Source organism: Heptranchias perlo, chromosome 18, assembly GCF_035084215.1.
Source record: "Heptranchias perlo isolate sHepPer1 chromosome 18, sHepPer1.hap1, whole genome shotgun sequence".
In the NCBI taxonomy this organism is placed as follows: Eukaryota; Metazoa; Chordata; class Chondrichthyes; order Hexanchiformes; family Hexanchidae; genus Heptranchias; species Heptranchias perlo.
This window is the reverse complement of record NC_090342.1, coordinates 21471991-21486125: the sequence shown is the minus strand read 5'-3', so window position 1 is coordinate 21486125 and position 14135 is coordinate 21471991. Positions and strand designations below refer to the sequence as shown.

Below are 14135 nucleotides of genomic sequence, written 5' to 3'. Positions count from 1 at the left end.
CATCTTAATGTTGAGTCTCAGTGCATTTACAACCCAGTTAAATGCCTAAGTATGACGTTAATGCAGTTACAAGGCTACAAATCCATCAGTGCGAATTCAACTATTTGAGCATTAGATCTAGAGTCATCACTGTCAATGAAGTTATAGCCAATCTGAAGGATTTTTCATTTTTTTGTTTTGGATATTTTAAAAAGGTTATTTTCCATGCAAAAGTGCTCAGCAAACCTTGTTTCATTAGAAGCCCTACACCATTTCGAAGACATCATATGCACAACCAATTCAATGATAAATCAATACAGGGGAAAAATGCTTTCACAAATATGGCATCCCATTCTGCACCTCAATTCAGAGTCTGATTTATCTTGGACTTTCTATAATTTATATTTTTAAAGCAGCAGAGTCAAAATTTGTCAAGCATTGCAACACCATGACACAGTCCACATCTAAGCCTTGGGATGCAAACTTTTCACCGTGTTGTGCTTTATATTATTGAGGTTACCAGAAAAAGTGATGTTTGACAATTATCTCACATTTTGACCCTGCGTGATTGAGCTTCCTTCACATAAGACAGGGCACCATTTCTACACCATTAAATCATACAAATCAAATTTCACCCAGCTAGTCATTTTGTATTCCATCACATGCTCCCCTCACCCTTCAAGCTTCAGGTTAATTCCACTCAAAACTATGCTCTCTCGCTAGTAACTTCTCCTTAGAGTGGGCCCAGACTCAGTAATCACTGCAGGCTATCCCATGATATAGTCTGTGGGGACATACGCCATCAGAATGACTGCAAATGCTAGCAGCTGAGTTAGCATGTTATTTGCCATCTCAGCATGTTCTTATTATAATAGTGTTTCCAGTTAATTTCTGCTCACCTGGTCAGGAACCAAATCAGGTCAGGTATGATAAGCGATGCAGTGGAACTATTTGTATTAATGTAAAATGGCACTTCTGAAGATTAGGTTATTTGGACCAATTTACTTTACTTAAAATAATGCTATAGTTAATGGCTCAAAACAAAAGTAGCAAGCATACTTTTGCACACTATTTCATTGGCAGGGAAAAGATTACAAAGCAATTTCTAAATATAATCTTGTTTTCAATCTAAATTCTTTACAGCAAAATTTATACTGTACAAAACTTACATCCAAAATAAAAATGCAACATGCAAGGTTTCTTATAAACTCTGACATAAAATTTATTTTGAAATGAATTTTGGGCCACAATAATTTTAAACCAAACATTCACTAAAAAAGTCATACTTCTGTCATCAGCTGTACAATACATACAGTATCATAAAACTGGCCACTAGGATCCACTAAAAACACATCAAGTGGCGACAGCATTTCACAAGAATTTTACATACATATATACAAAGTCAACATTCATTCAAAATTTCACTTATGTACAGTACACAACTGCAGCATATTACAAACACACATCTAGTTTGGTGCTCATCTTAAAACTAATCTCTGTCATTGTTCAGTTAGAGCAATTATAGCTGGGCAAAATAACCAGAACACTAAATGCCCTTTAGCAGAACTGTGCTCATATGCTATCAACAAAAATTGCTACAAGTATCAGGTTGGATGATACTGTAATCAGATACAGATATTAACTAACCCAACCAAAAAAAGTCACCAGACTTCTGCGTTGCAGTCATATAATTCATCTTTGTGGAATACAGCAATTTTGAGAAGTTGTATGATACAGACTTCATTTGAAACATGCCACAATGTTTACAAAATTATTTTTTAAAGTTTTAGTTTCATCCAAAACTAGAAATTAACAATGGTGGCTTCAAGATTTCACATGAAGTTGGTCATGGCGCTATACCATAGGTCAAGTGAACAGGCCTCTTCCAGATGCCTCAAGGCACCAATTGTCTGGCCACACATATAGTTAGAAATGTGAAAAGGAATGCACTTTGGTACATACCAAATACCTAGGTTTTTCTTTTTTTTAAAAAACCTTTTGAGGTAAATGTAAAAAACTTTGTTTTTGCCCTCATGCATTAGATTAACCATATTTCCTTGGAAGCTGTTTGACATTATTGAAGACAAAATTGAAGAACTAGCTGGGCCATCTTTAACCCTCAAGAATGCACTAAAGTGTGTAAGCGAATTTCCACTTTAAAATTAAACCAAAAACTTCTCCTTGATGTATACTTAAGGAGGGCACGAAACATGCTATGGTACCTAAGCTATAATGGCAGGGAGGGAGCAGAGGTAAAGAACTATATGTCCAATATTAGGGCAGCTTAAGGGAATCTAAATATGGCACCTACACTGGCTAGAATCTAAAAATGAATAGTTTTAATATGACCTGTTTAGATAAGCAATTAACACAAGCAATTGCAAAAGGAGAACTAATTGCAGCCATTAATCTTTACAATTGTGTACAATGGCTGCAAAGCTATACATTCATATGCATAACAAACATTTAACACAATAATATCTATACATTTGGGGTGGGGAGGGGGAGGGTTTAGACGAAGAAGAGCAAATACTTTAGGGGCCTGTAATCTGCTGAAATGCTTCATGATCCAAACTATCAGAAAGGGAGCTATCGCTACACTTAAAATCAATGCTCCTATTGATTTCTCACAGCCATCTCTCATTCCTCTATTTTATATTGCGGAATTGCTGGTTAGGGGGCAGAATCGTAAATTTTAGCTCCAGTGACATCACTATTCCCACTCATGATGTCAGAGCACAGAGTGCTACATAAAATGTCTGGCCCCAGACTGCCTCTAGGCAGAGGTTCTGGAATATAAAATCCAGAGTAGCAAGAGTGATTAGAAAACAGAGAGCAGATAAGCATCTTCCTTTATAACATTTTGGATTATTGTGCAATTCAGTAGATTAAATTTCCCCTTTAGATACAATAGACCATTTCAGCTTCATCAATCTAGTTATCTACCCAGAAAGTAGATTTTCAATTTGGGAATGTGGACAGCCACAAATTGTGTTTAAAATATTAGTGTATATAATATCAGTTTAGTTCATGTTACTTTGGGCTACTGGTTTAGACACAAAACATGAAATAACTCCCTCATATTAAAACATATGGAGAGGAGCACATTGATTATCTATTTTTGCATACAACTCTGATGACCAACATTTTTTGTTTTTGATTTCCAAATTTTGTTTGTTTTAATTGTTGAAGCCTAGAGTAGCAATTTTGAAATTACTTCCCCGCCCCCCCCCCCCCCACCCCAACCTGAAGTGTCATTTTTTTCCCCATTATTTTTTACCAATTTCCTTCCCTGTTCTCCTGAAAGCACTGACTTCTTGGAGAATGGTTCCATGAGCACCAGGTGTACTTTGGAACCCTGTCCAATAGTCAAGCTTCATTTGACTTAATTTGATACTATTCGACCACAGGCTCAATCACAACTGAGCTCATACATCATCCAGGGGTCACTAGATAACAAATTAGCAGAGAGAACCTTAACTGATTTACCCCCTCTATAATCCAGAGCAGAGGTCAATTAAAGCATCCCCACCATTGCTCCCAAATGTTTTTTTCTGCCCTTCAGATTTTAATTTAGAACTAAAATATCTTTCATATAAATAAATCAAATAAAATGCTGGAAAAGGATAGCTTGCAAAACAAAAGATCACTGGATCATTTACATCCTTCTATAAATTTGTAGTTGTACTTCTATTTTGGTTACAGCTTTTCTTAAGCAGCTAAAGAAGTGAACCTATAGCTTAGATCTTCCTTTAGTGTTTTAATGTTATACATTTTAGGATTGCATGAATTTTATTAATTTTTTTTTGAAGTGTGCATTAATTCCCTTTCCAGCCCATCTCCTTAAGAATGGAGCCAATATAGCTATTCAAGGTGCTACATCACTACTGTGCTCGGCATCAAAGAATTAATCAACTGCATGTGAACCCTACAACATGGCACTGATAACAAAAGGCACACTGTTAACACTAAGGGCACAATTTGCCTGCTGTGAGAAAAGAAGTTTCATATGCCTATAAAATCTTACATTGTACTGTTGATTCTTTTTGTTGTAGTGATGCATCTAATGGTCCTGAACACCAATGATGATGTGCAGAACTGAGTCATTGAACTTCTGTTCATATTATAACCTGAGACCGCATGACACTGAATTGTTATCAAGTCAGAACATGTACCATAGGTATCTTCAGATGAGCCACCTATAAGACTGAATTGGTTTCTAAAATTAGCTACTTGTAATATAGTCATCTGAGCCATTACTACACAGTGCTGATCAATCCACGCCATGTGGAGCCAAAGCTTACCACTCCCTTAAATAAACAAATGGGCTCCAATAACTAGCAATGGTTAATTACAAAATGTGCAATAGAAGTAAAGCTTTGATTGGAGATGTTTCTCCACCAGTAAGCATAAATAGAATGCTCAGAATAGCTTTCAGGCCAATTCAAGTACAAAAATATCTTTCTGGTAACATTTTATAAACCCAATACATAGAAACAATCTCTGTAGTGGTATTTCAGTGACACTGTACAATTACAACTTAAACATTCAATTAAAAATTTATTACAAAGCATAAAAGTACTACAAAAGGATATTCTGCTATTTGAAATATTGCACTAAGAAGACAATGCAACATACACATTTTAAATACACAAAATCAGATTTCATTTCTGTAACAGCGTAATAGGTTTATTGGCTTAAACCCAATCGGAGTGCTGCAAAGATTCAATTTTGTATCACTAGTTTTCATTTTTCTCTAAAAACATATAAAATCTTCACAGAAATAGTAATGTTGTCAAAAACATCTGAAGATCTGAATTCTTCAATTTAATTGTGTGGGGTGGGCAGGGTCTAAATTCCAAATGTTATTTTTTCTTTGAAGATACTTGGCAAAAATTGTATGTTGTTTTGTACCAGCCTACCTGGGGACCATGCTTAGAATTTTAGTTTTTCCAGTAAAAAAGTTTACATTTTGCTTAGATTACAAATATTTCACATATTTACGAACAATCCAGGTTCCTTCAGATAATGCAGTCAATATATTTAATTACTTCAATACATTCCAGCTTTTGTATAACAAACTTCATTTTTCCTTCACGCATCTCTATTATAACTCATCAATACTTTCCCTAGAACAAATTCCTATGTCATACAATTGACTTCCATTCCTTCCGTTTTCAATTGCCGGTGCCTGAATAAGACTACTTTCAATCAGCTGAGGGAGAGACAAGACATATGAAATCCTTCAATTTTCCAAAATGATCTGACATAATTCAACTAACTTTAAAACCTGTTTAAAATAAGTAACAGGTTTGCCATGTAAAATTGAGCAATCAATATATCAAGATAAAATGAAACAGAAATTCTGCTCAATTGTAAAGTGATACAAGTGATCTGGTTTGTCAGTCTAGTTTGAAAAACTGATGAACAGACACAATGATAGCACAAGGGAGAACATTTCCAATAGGAATAATGATGCATTGAAAACTAGATCCCATTGCACTCCAAATAGAAGGGTTTTGTCATAGATTTATAAAAGTGTTGCTTTAAAAGTAAATGCAAGATCTACAATTCATTGTTACTGACTAGTAAAAGCCACTGTCCACAAGAACAAAAATTCCAACATGCCCAATAGTGGCTAATCACCCATCTGTCATTGTTTTATCATACTAAGTTAATAGTGACATAATATTTAAAGCTGTCAAACATATATAACTTGACATACACTATTCATATGCCAACAAAATGGATTATTCATATGCCAACAAAATGGATTATTCATATGCCAACAGAACGCATTATTCATATGGCAACAGAATGAATAGGAGATAAATTTCAGTCACAATATATGAAAAACCAACTTTCAGTAATGCACGGTCCCCAGTAATCACTAAAACAAAACTGTTCCTAGTTGTTAAGAACAGAATGGTGCTTAAAATTTCAATGCTGAATAATTACAAAGTTCTAAAAAATACAAAATTTCAACCGAATAAGGCTCAGTGATGCGGTAGTAAATTTCCCTCGCATTCCTGGCATACACCTATTCAAACTCAGCTAACCAACTTCGGCAACACTGTTCGTTGTTGAATATTCCCATTGGCATCAGTCATTTGTGCCAAATTAGTTCTTAGTTTTGATGATGAGCCTGAAGTTGGAGGCAATTTAGAAATTGATGTAATAGCACCACTGCTTTCTGTTGCTCTCTTTGTTGAAGCTTTCTCTCCGGTTGGAGGCTTTGGTAAGCGTCTCCGTAGCCAGGGATGTCGCAATGCCTGGCTGGGTGTCATACGCAATGTAGGATCCCATTCCAAACACTGTTTCAGAAAGTCAAGAAAGAGAGGATCATCACACCCTTTCAATGCTGCGACCCAGTCCTTGCTCCCAGGTGGGCCACGAAGCTTTCCTCTCCGTGACCGTCCTCCATTAAGAACTACCGAGCCATCTGGCAGAGCAGTAACAGTACAATAACGGGGATAACCTTTGGAGCTCACAAAATTTTTGGCTCGTTTTGACTGATCTAAAAACTTTTGTGGTGCCATACCCAGCAACTCAATCATACAAGCAAGCTGGTCCCCTTCATCTTCTCCAGGCAACAGAGGGTAGCCCGTCAATAGTTCAGCCAGAATGCAACCCAAACTCCACATGTCTATAGGCATCCCATAGCGAGCTCCAAGGATCACCTCAGGTGCACGGTAAAATCGTGACTGTATGTAAGTGTATACACGTTGATGTTCATAACAGCTAGAACCAAAATCTATCACTTTAATCCCACTTCGCCCCTGCTGTTTCAGCAGAATATTCTCAGGTTTCAGGTCACAATGAATAATTCTGTTCTTATGTAAAGAATCCAAGCACAGCAAAATTGAGTGAGCAAACTTGCGAACCAATGGCAGACTGAACCCTTGAAATTTATTCTTCTTGATCAACTCATAAAGATTCATGCTCAGCAATTCAAATGTCATGCAAATGTGATTGCGGAATGTGAAGTTTTCCAGCATGTGAATGACATTCATGGTATTATCTTTGTCTTGTTTTTTCAGGTGCTCCAGAATTCGTATCTCTTCTGCAGCCTGCCGGTGGAACCGTTTCTCATTCCTCACCATTTTCAGTGCTATATGCTGGTGTTGCTTGTGATCATAGGCTTTCACAACCTGCCCAAAGCTCCCTTTTCCAATTACTTTCAAAACTTCATATCTGTAAGCAATGTGATCATGAGGTACATGGATATAGGAGCCCTGGTCATCATCATAACCACCATTATTTGAGCCACCAACTACACCTTGCCGTTTCTTTGCATTTGAACCAACAAAGTAGATTTCAGGATAGCTGAATATCTCATGGTGCTCAAATGCTGACAGTTTATGCATATGCTGCTTTATGGCTTGCTCTGGTGTCATGACAGTGGATTTCGGTTTTGAAGAACCATCTGTTGACTTTACAGAAGCAGAGCTTCCCTGCCGCCTATGTGAACTCTCCAACTGCTTGTCCTGAACCACAGGTAATGATGTTTTACCAACTGTAGTAAGTCCATTCGGTTGTGTGGTCAAAATAGTCCTTTTGTTGCTGTTGTCTTCAAAAAGTTGATGAACCTGGATCTGTCCATGGCTGCCAATATGTAGGTGGTCATTCATTGTTTGTTTACTACCTCCAACCTAAAAAGAGCCACAGGAGATTTGGTTGGGGAAAAATGAAAATATATTTAATCACCAATATGTATAAAATAAAATGGAAGCTATAAACAGAAAATTCAAACTATGTTTTTTGGTTTAAACACACTTGCCTAATTGGATGCATTATGTTTCAATATGCTATTCTTTTCATTTCAACCTTTTAGGTACCCTCCTCTTTCTTCCCCCTCCCTCCTTAAGGCCATTTTCCAGTTGTAGACAAGATAGACAACCTGCTCTGTAACCAATTAGAAGCTATACAAGGACAGCCCATTAGAGAACTATTCCATTTTTCCTTGATGCCCAGCAGAGATTACCCCAAAGAAGCAGTCCCAAACACAACTACAAACCCATGTTCTCCAATTCAAAGTACACCAAAATGATACACCAGCAAGCTGACCTGAACATGAATACTACCTGGGATTTATTGGACTTATTATAAATATACACATTTAGGAGAATCAAACTTTAATGGTCAGGTTACATAAACTGACATTTGAATATTTCAGACAAATTCTTCTGACCAAAAAGTAGAGGGTTAAAGGCCATATATTCTATTTCATTTATTGCATAAAATATTTGCAAAGAGAAAGCGTTAAAAAGCAATGAATTACAAATTTGTCATATTCTTTCCCTTCATATCATCTCACGTCAAGCTCACCAAGGACTCCTATCCATTGAGACATCTCTACAGCTTTGACAACACCACACTATAGGAAATTTATAGGGGTGCTAAACAGGAGCTGAAGTGGAACCCAGTCACCACTGTCCTATCTGACTTCCACTCAATGCCGAAATATCACTTTTGATCCATACTGCAGTCAATAACGGTCAAAGTAGACAATGCAGAGCCAGAGAGGCACCCAACTACAAATGTTAGGCAAAGAGAAATTAACCCAGAACTGTCCCATTTGTGGAGCAGCATGCCAATATCATTTTATCAAATTTACACTAATTACAGTATAAATTTGGCATGAACATCCTAATACACTGTAAATGAATCTCATTTTAATGCAGTTGCATGGCCACAAAGAGTCACCAAATAAGCAGTTTAGTCAAAGTTATTCCAGTCTAATAACCAAAGCCATTACCACAACCCAAAATATATGCCTTGAAATGGTTCCATATCTAGTTACCTGTACTAGCCTGACCCTTCAGACGAGTAAGTAGATTTAATATATGCAGTCAGTTTGTTTCCTTTCAATTTCAGAGCACCACTTTGAAACCAGAGGCATACTCTTTGTTTTGGATGCAGTGGAGCACTCATCACATGCAGGAGTAACCTGGCCATCAGGCATGAGATGGCATCATTCACTCTGGCCAAGTATAACATAATGGGTTATACCACCAGCCTATAATAACATCTAAATTTTAAAAAGCTATGTTATTCAGATCTAATGTTTTAATTCTAAGTTAAAGGAAACTTTTTAGGACTACAACAAATGCACATTTTCAGTCATATCAGTTTGAATGAAACTCCACAGCAATTGTGTTTGCCTTGAAAAGATTTCCCAAAACATGTTCCCATGAAATTATTAATAATTCAAGCCAACACCAAGTGATAATGGAACTTTAACATTACTGGAAAATTACTTCATTAAATACTGGATATAAATCTGCACAATAGTTTACTCCAAAGGGAGTAAAGCGAATATTTTCCACAATATGATGTAGGTAATATAGGTGCTTTTATTCAAAGAACAAAGTTACATTAATGCCCTGGAAACAAGGACTGCCTAATATCAATTTGACTAAAATGTACACTAATTGGCAGAATACATGAGCAATCTACTTATGAAGGTTACCTTTCTAGAGTGCCTACAGTAAAAGTTTACTCCAAAATAATACAGTTCAAATATACAAGCCGACCATAAACCCCATCAGTTAAAATGAGCACAAATTTTAATTACTGCAATTGCACCTAAAATTAAGTACTGTGAATGCCTTTCCATAGAAATGGCAGAAGATTAAATACCATACTCCAGAAAAGAAGAATACATAGCACTGCACTTCTATTTGTGGCAATAATCTATTTTGACACATTCTTAGCTTAAAGTGTGTGGCAAACACATTTAGCAATAGAGAAATGCTGACTTTTCAATTTGGTTGCTAAGGAGAAAATTTATGGCAGCAAATTTGGCCACTTAGAACTTGTGCTAAACCTAGACATTGAGGTCTCAGCACTTGATTCTTGATATTTAAAAAAGACCATTAAATAGATGCTTCTTGAACAGTTATTAGAAACAACTACAAGACTCATTTTTGGAAAGTCAATTTACTGCCTGCAAGCAGGATAGATGCATGAAAGATTTAATTTTACTTCTAAAAATATTTTAGGAGCTCCTAAAAAAAAACAACTGGTTCAGCATTTTAACTGCTTCAACATTTTTAGACCCAGGCACTTTTAAGTGTCAGCTGACAAGCACACACTATCCAAACTGGCAAACACATACATATGTATTCTGTAACACACTGCTCATGTGATGGGAAGCCACTATAAAACAATGCAATCTCATACTACACATGCAGCCAAGATAGGGTGGACATGTGGCACTAATATATATATATAAAAAATGGATTATATGTATAGTCATAATACACAAGTTTGATGTCCCCAGGACTACATTTTCACAGGCATTAACATTTTATGTAAGTTGGAAACCTACTGCCACTATAGATAGGATCTCACACAAGTGGTATGACTTTTTAATCCTCATGCATGAAACCATCCCAGCAACATGAGTCAATTGTGGGAGTCTGTTTGTTCTAGGGTGCATGGCTCCTAATAGAACTATAGTACCCCATAGCAGTCATTAAAAAAAAAATGATATAGGTAAGCATGCTTACCTATCTCGGTTATACTGAACTAAAAATGAAGAGTCTCCTCTTGTCTCTAATTCCATGCATGCACAACCCATTATATGACATGCATAACAACACTGGTTGCTCTTTCAGGTTCAGAAATCAGGTCAACCTTCCCCAACCCATACTCACCACATTTTTGCTCATACCGTTGACAGCAACATTTTACACATTTGACTGTTAATTATAGTTTTCTTTCTTCCTGTGACCCAAGCTCTGACATTCTCCAACTTCAGTGGCAGAGAAACAGTACCCAACTCATAGGAGACTGGTCTTCCCTCCCTCAAAGCTGAATCAGCTGGCCTTGCTGCTTAACTGGTACCCTACATTTTTCCACAACACTGCTTATGAGAATTATTTGTGTCACGATTAAAATACAATATACACAAAATATATTAAAAAACACATACACCAATGCAAACTTACTGTGGGCTGTCACTGTGTATGCTGACAATGGGGCAAGAGTGAGGGTGGGGAACAGAGAAGAAAGCCCAAATGTGTCTCTATGGCAAGTCTTTAATACCTTCAAGTGGCATTAATAAAACTAATGCATTAATTTGGCAATTTAAAGAAAGATCAGCAGGACATTTTTCTGAAATGTGTACTTCAAAAATATTAAAATTGTGGGATAATAATGTTTTAAGCATGTACTTCGATAAATTGTGTCTCTCCTCACTTGCGCCCACCCCGTGGATCAAGTGCTACTTCACATGTGAAACGTAAATCCTGGAGGCAATTAATTATTTATCACGCCTGTACAATATTGTACAAAAAACATATTTGTAACAACATTTCCCTTGGTCCCAAGTCATCTATTTCACCCAATTCATTTCAATCCTATAGTCCTAGCGTATAACCCAGTACCAATATCGTTTCTTTTATTTTTTGTTTTCATTCGCTCGATTCCAAACGGTGTGTACTTTACAGTGACTGTCTCATTTACAAGCACCGAAGCGGAAGATACTGTATCAGACTTCCTTATTATTCAAGAGGATACTTTATTTCTTGTTAACTTGTGTAGTTAAAACTTACATTGCAACACAATCACTGCAAAACTCGTGTCAGCATCCTTCACCGGCTCTCCCCTCCCCTCCAAAAATAAACCCCGTAACGTTTACATCGATTGCACAGAATTACTTAGCGGATATGGACGAGTTTTATGTAAGCATGAACAAAACACACAGTTTCGAAAACAGAAACGTCCGTAAACTCGCGAAATATTCACGTTTCCTCGCACCAGTCATTCGTAAAATGATGACACCTTGATGTTTTGAAATAGGCGAGAACGTCTTTCAATCAGTTAAACAAAGCAGTATTTGAACAAAGTCCCAAACAAGCTGCTCCCCACCCCCATCCGGCACGTCTGCGATCTGTCAGACGAGAGACTGAAGCCGAGGCCTCACTGGGCTGGGATCATAACACAACACGTATACCACATACAAACTGATCGGTATCAAAAACATAAAACAGATCGGTTGGAAACTGAACCTACCGGGTTACAACCCGATCATATATTACAATGCAGTATTTTTGAGGGAGTGGGAAGAGTAATTAGTTTATTATCTCCCCACCAAACTAAAACTTCGTCTAAGCTGCTTAACATGTCGATTGCTGGTCAGTGTACTAATCTGGTAATGAAGATTTGCTTTGTCGAATATGTAGGTTTGAAGGTTTATTTTTTGTCCCTTACTCTTACTGTAAAATCTAATATCCATGAAAACCGAGGACGTATACAAGAACCTGCAGTTATAAAATTAAGATTTTAATCTGTGCAAAACCTCCATTGAAAAGAATCTTAGTTACATAATAAGTAACATGCACATTGTGGACTAGTAAACCCCCAAAAGGTCTACTTTTTAAATTAAAGTCATGGGAAAACAAAGGGGGGAGGGTGAAATAGACCTTAATTCACAATGTCTCTCCATTGGCTTTAAAAAAGCCCGAATAGGGATGTCTGAATTTAAGAAAAATGTTTATCTCTTTAATCTTAATTGTTGCAACTAATGTTGAGTCTGTACTTTAATATGTTACACGCCGCGGTTTCCATGGTAGATTATTTTTTGTCAATGTGCGGGTTTAGTTAATCCAGAAGCGGTTGCTCTGGTAATTTGCACATTATAATACAATATCTAGTGGGTTTTGTATTTTACCGTGTGACTCTTCAGTGGCGGTAATCCAAGGGGCGATGGCGGGTCTCCCAGCCGGGATCCTCCTCCGCCTCCTCGGGTCTCCGAGCAATCAGTCCCCGTCCTGTAATCCGGCTGCAACACCGAGCTGTCAGCGGCCCTACCTGTCACAAAAAAATACATTCAAATAATATTAAACACCGCTCGATATTAAAAGTAAACAGAAACACCGAGCGTCCATACCAACCAGAGGAAAACCCTCACCCCACAGACTCCAGGGAACGACCGACACCACAAGCACCTTTCACCACACAATACAAAAACGCCATTTGTTAACGAAAGCAAAACACACAAACCTCACCTCATCAAACGTTCATAAGCACGACTTTGGAAGTCAAAACGTGTTACAACATTTAATTTCCTCTCAATGCCTACCCTAGCCTCAAGGACAGCTGGAAGTCCCCCCCCCCTCCTCCCCATTATAAATTAATGACTTCTAAAAGCTACTAAAGTGAGTTGGTAATTCTCGAAACCCTATCCTCATTCCTCGAAGATAAGCACACTTTCGACTAGTCGGAAGTTCCTTTCCTCCCCCCCCCCCCATGTAGAAGTACTAGGGGTAAAAACAAGCTCCTCTCCCCCCCCTTCAACACTAAAGAAGCCAGGTACAATGCGCCGTTTTGAAAATTAATCGGAGCGAAAATTGGAGTGTGGGTTTTGTTCAATCCAGCGGGGTGTTGTCCCTCTCCCTTTGGTGCTCCTTACCCGTCGGATAGGCAGTTGCAGTGCACGGTTTCCTCGTTAACATGGCCGCTCAGACAGAGAGAAGGAAAAAAAAATCTCCAGCTGCTCCTTCTCTCAACTCCAAGCTGCAGGAGGAGAGTCACCTACATCCGGAGACACAGCAAACTGCTCCCAACTCAACCACTGCCAACCCGGCAACATAATGCACAACTTTAAAAAAAATATTCCATTAAGCTCCAAACAAAAAAAAAAATCACACCGCCGTATGGGAGCGGCTTTGTGTTGGGCACTGGAATGGTGCAGTAGATGGTGGCTGTGTAATGCTGATTGATTGTGGTAAAAACTGTCTGTCCGGTTGCTAAGTGAAACTCCATACGTACACATTAGAGAAAGAGAGATACTCGGAAAGAGTCACTTAAAGCAGCCGACACCCCTGAAGCCAAGCCGGTGCAACACGTCGACGTCATTCGCAAAGCCTCGGGGACTAGGGCACAGCAAAGGCAACGGTAACTGGTTCTTAACGAAACAGTGAAACAATATTATATACAAGATCTGAGAGGAATGGGAGAGAGTTCTTGGCAAATTGTTCTGTAGCGAGATAGCAACCTCTTGTGTTAAAAGTCGGTGCAAAAACACCACTCATAAATGGATGCAGTTGATTAGCACGATAGTGACAGAGCTTTCATTGAACCCACCCAGACATAGGAGGCAAAACAGAAAACTTTAGGGTCACATAGATGACCCTGAGTTCATCAGA

General features: G+C 37.9%; 1 protein-coding gene across 2 annotated transcripts; it reads right to left on the bottom strand.

Moving 5' to 3' along the window:
- Positions 1 to 1176: 1176 nt before the first annotated feature.
- Positions 1177 to 13840, bottom strand: dyrk2 (dual-specificity tyrosine-(Y)-phosphorylation regulated kinase 2). Of its 2 annotated transcripts, none has more exons than XM_067999497.1 (3): positions 13400 to 13840; positions 12659 to 12798; positions 1177 to 7631 (listed from the first exon to the last, which is right to left on the bottom strand). In XM_067999497.1, exons 1-3 carry the CDS (start codon positions 13440 to 13442, stop codon positions 6030 to 6032), a joined length of 1785 nt encoding a protein of 594 aa, XP_067855598.1. In that variant the 5' UTR covers positions 13443 to 13840; the 3' UTR covers positions 1177 to 6029. The 2 variants fall into 2 exon arrangements, with proteins under 2 accessions (XP_067855598.1, XP_067855599.1); XM_067999498.1 differs by lacking the exon at positions 13400 to 13840 and adding an exon at positions 12996 to 13064.
- Between the last annotated feature and the right edge of the window lie 295 nt (positions 13841 to 14135).

Coding starts and splice junctions, on each gene's coding strand:
- dyrk2 (XM_067999497.1), bottom strand. CDS start 13,442: ATGTTAACGAGGAAACCGTGCACTGCAACTGCCTATCCGACGG. Junction 12,799..13,399: donor TGCAACTGCCTATCCGACGG/GTAAGGAGCACC, acceptor TTTTTGTGACAG/GTAGGGCCGCTGACAGCTCG. Junction 7,632..12,658: donor CGCCACTGAAGAGTCACACG/GTAAAATACAAA, acceptor GGCTCTTTTTAG/GTTGGAGGTAGTAAACAAAC.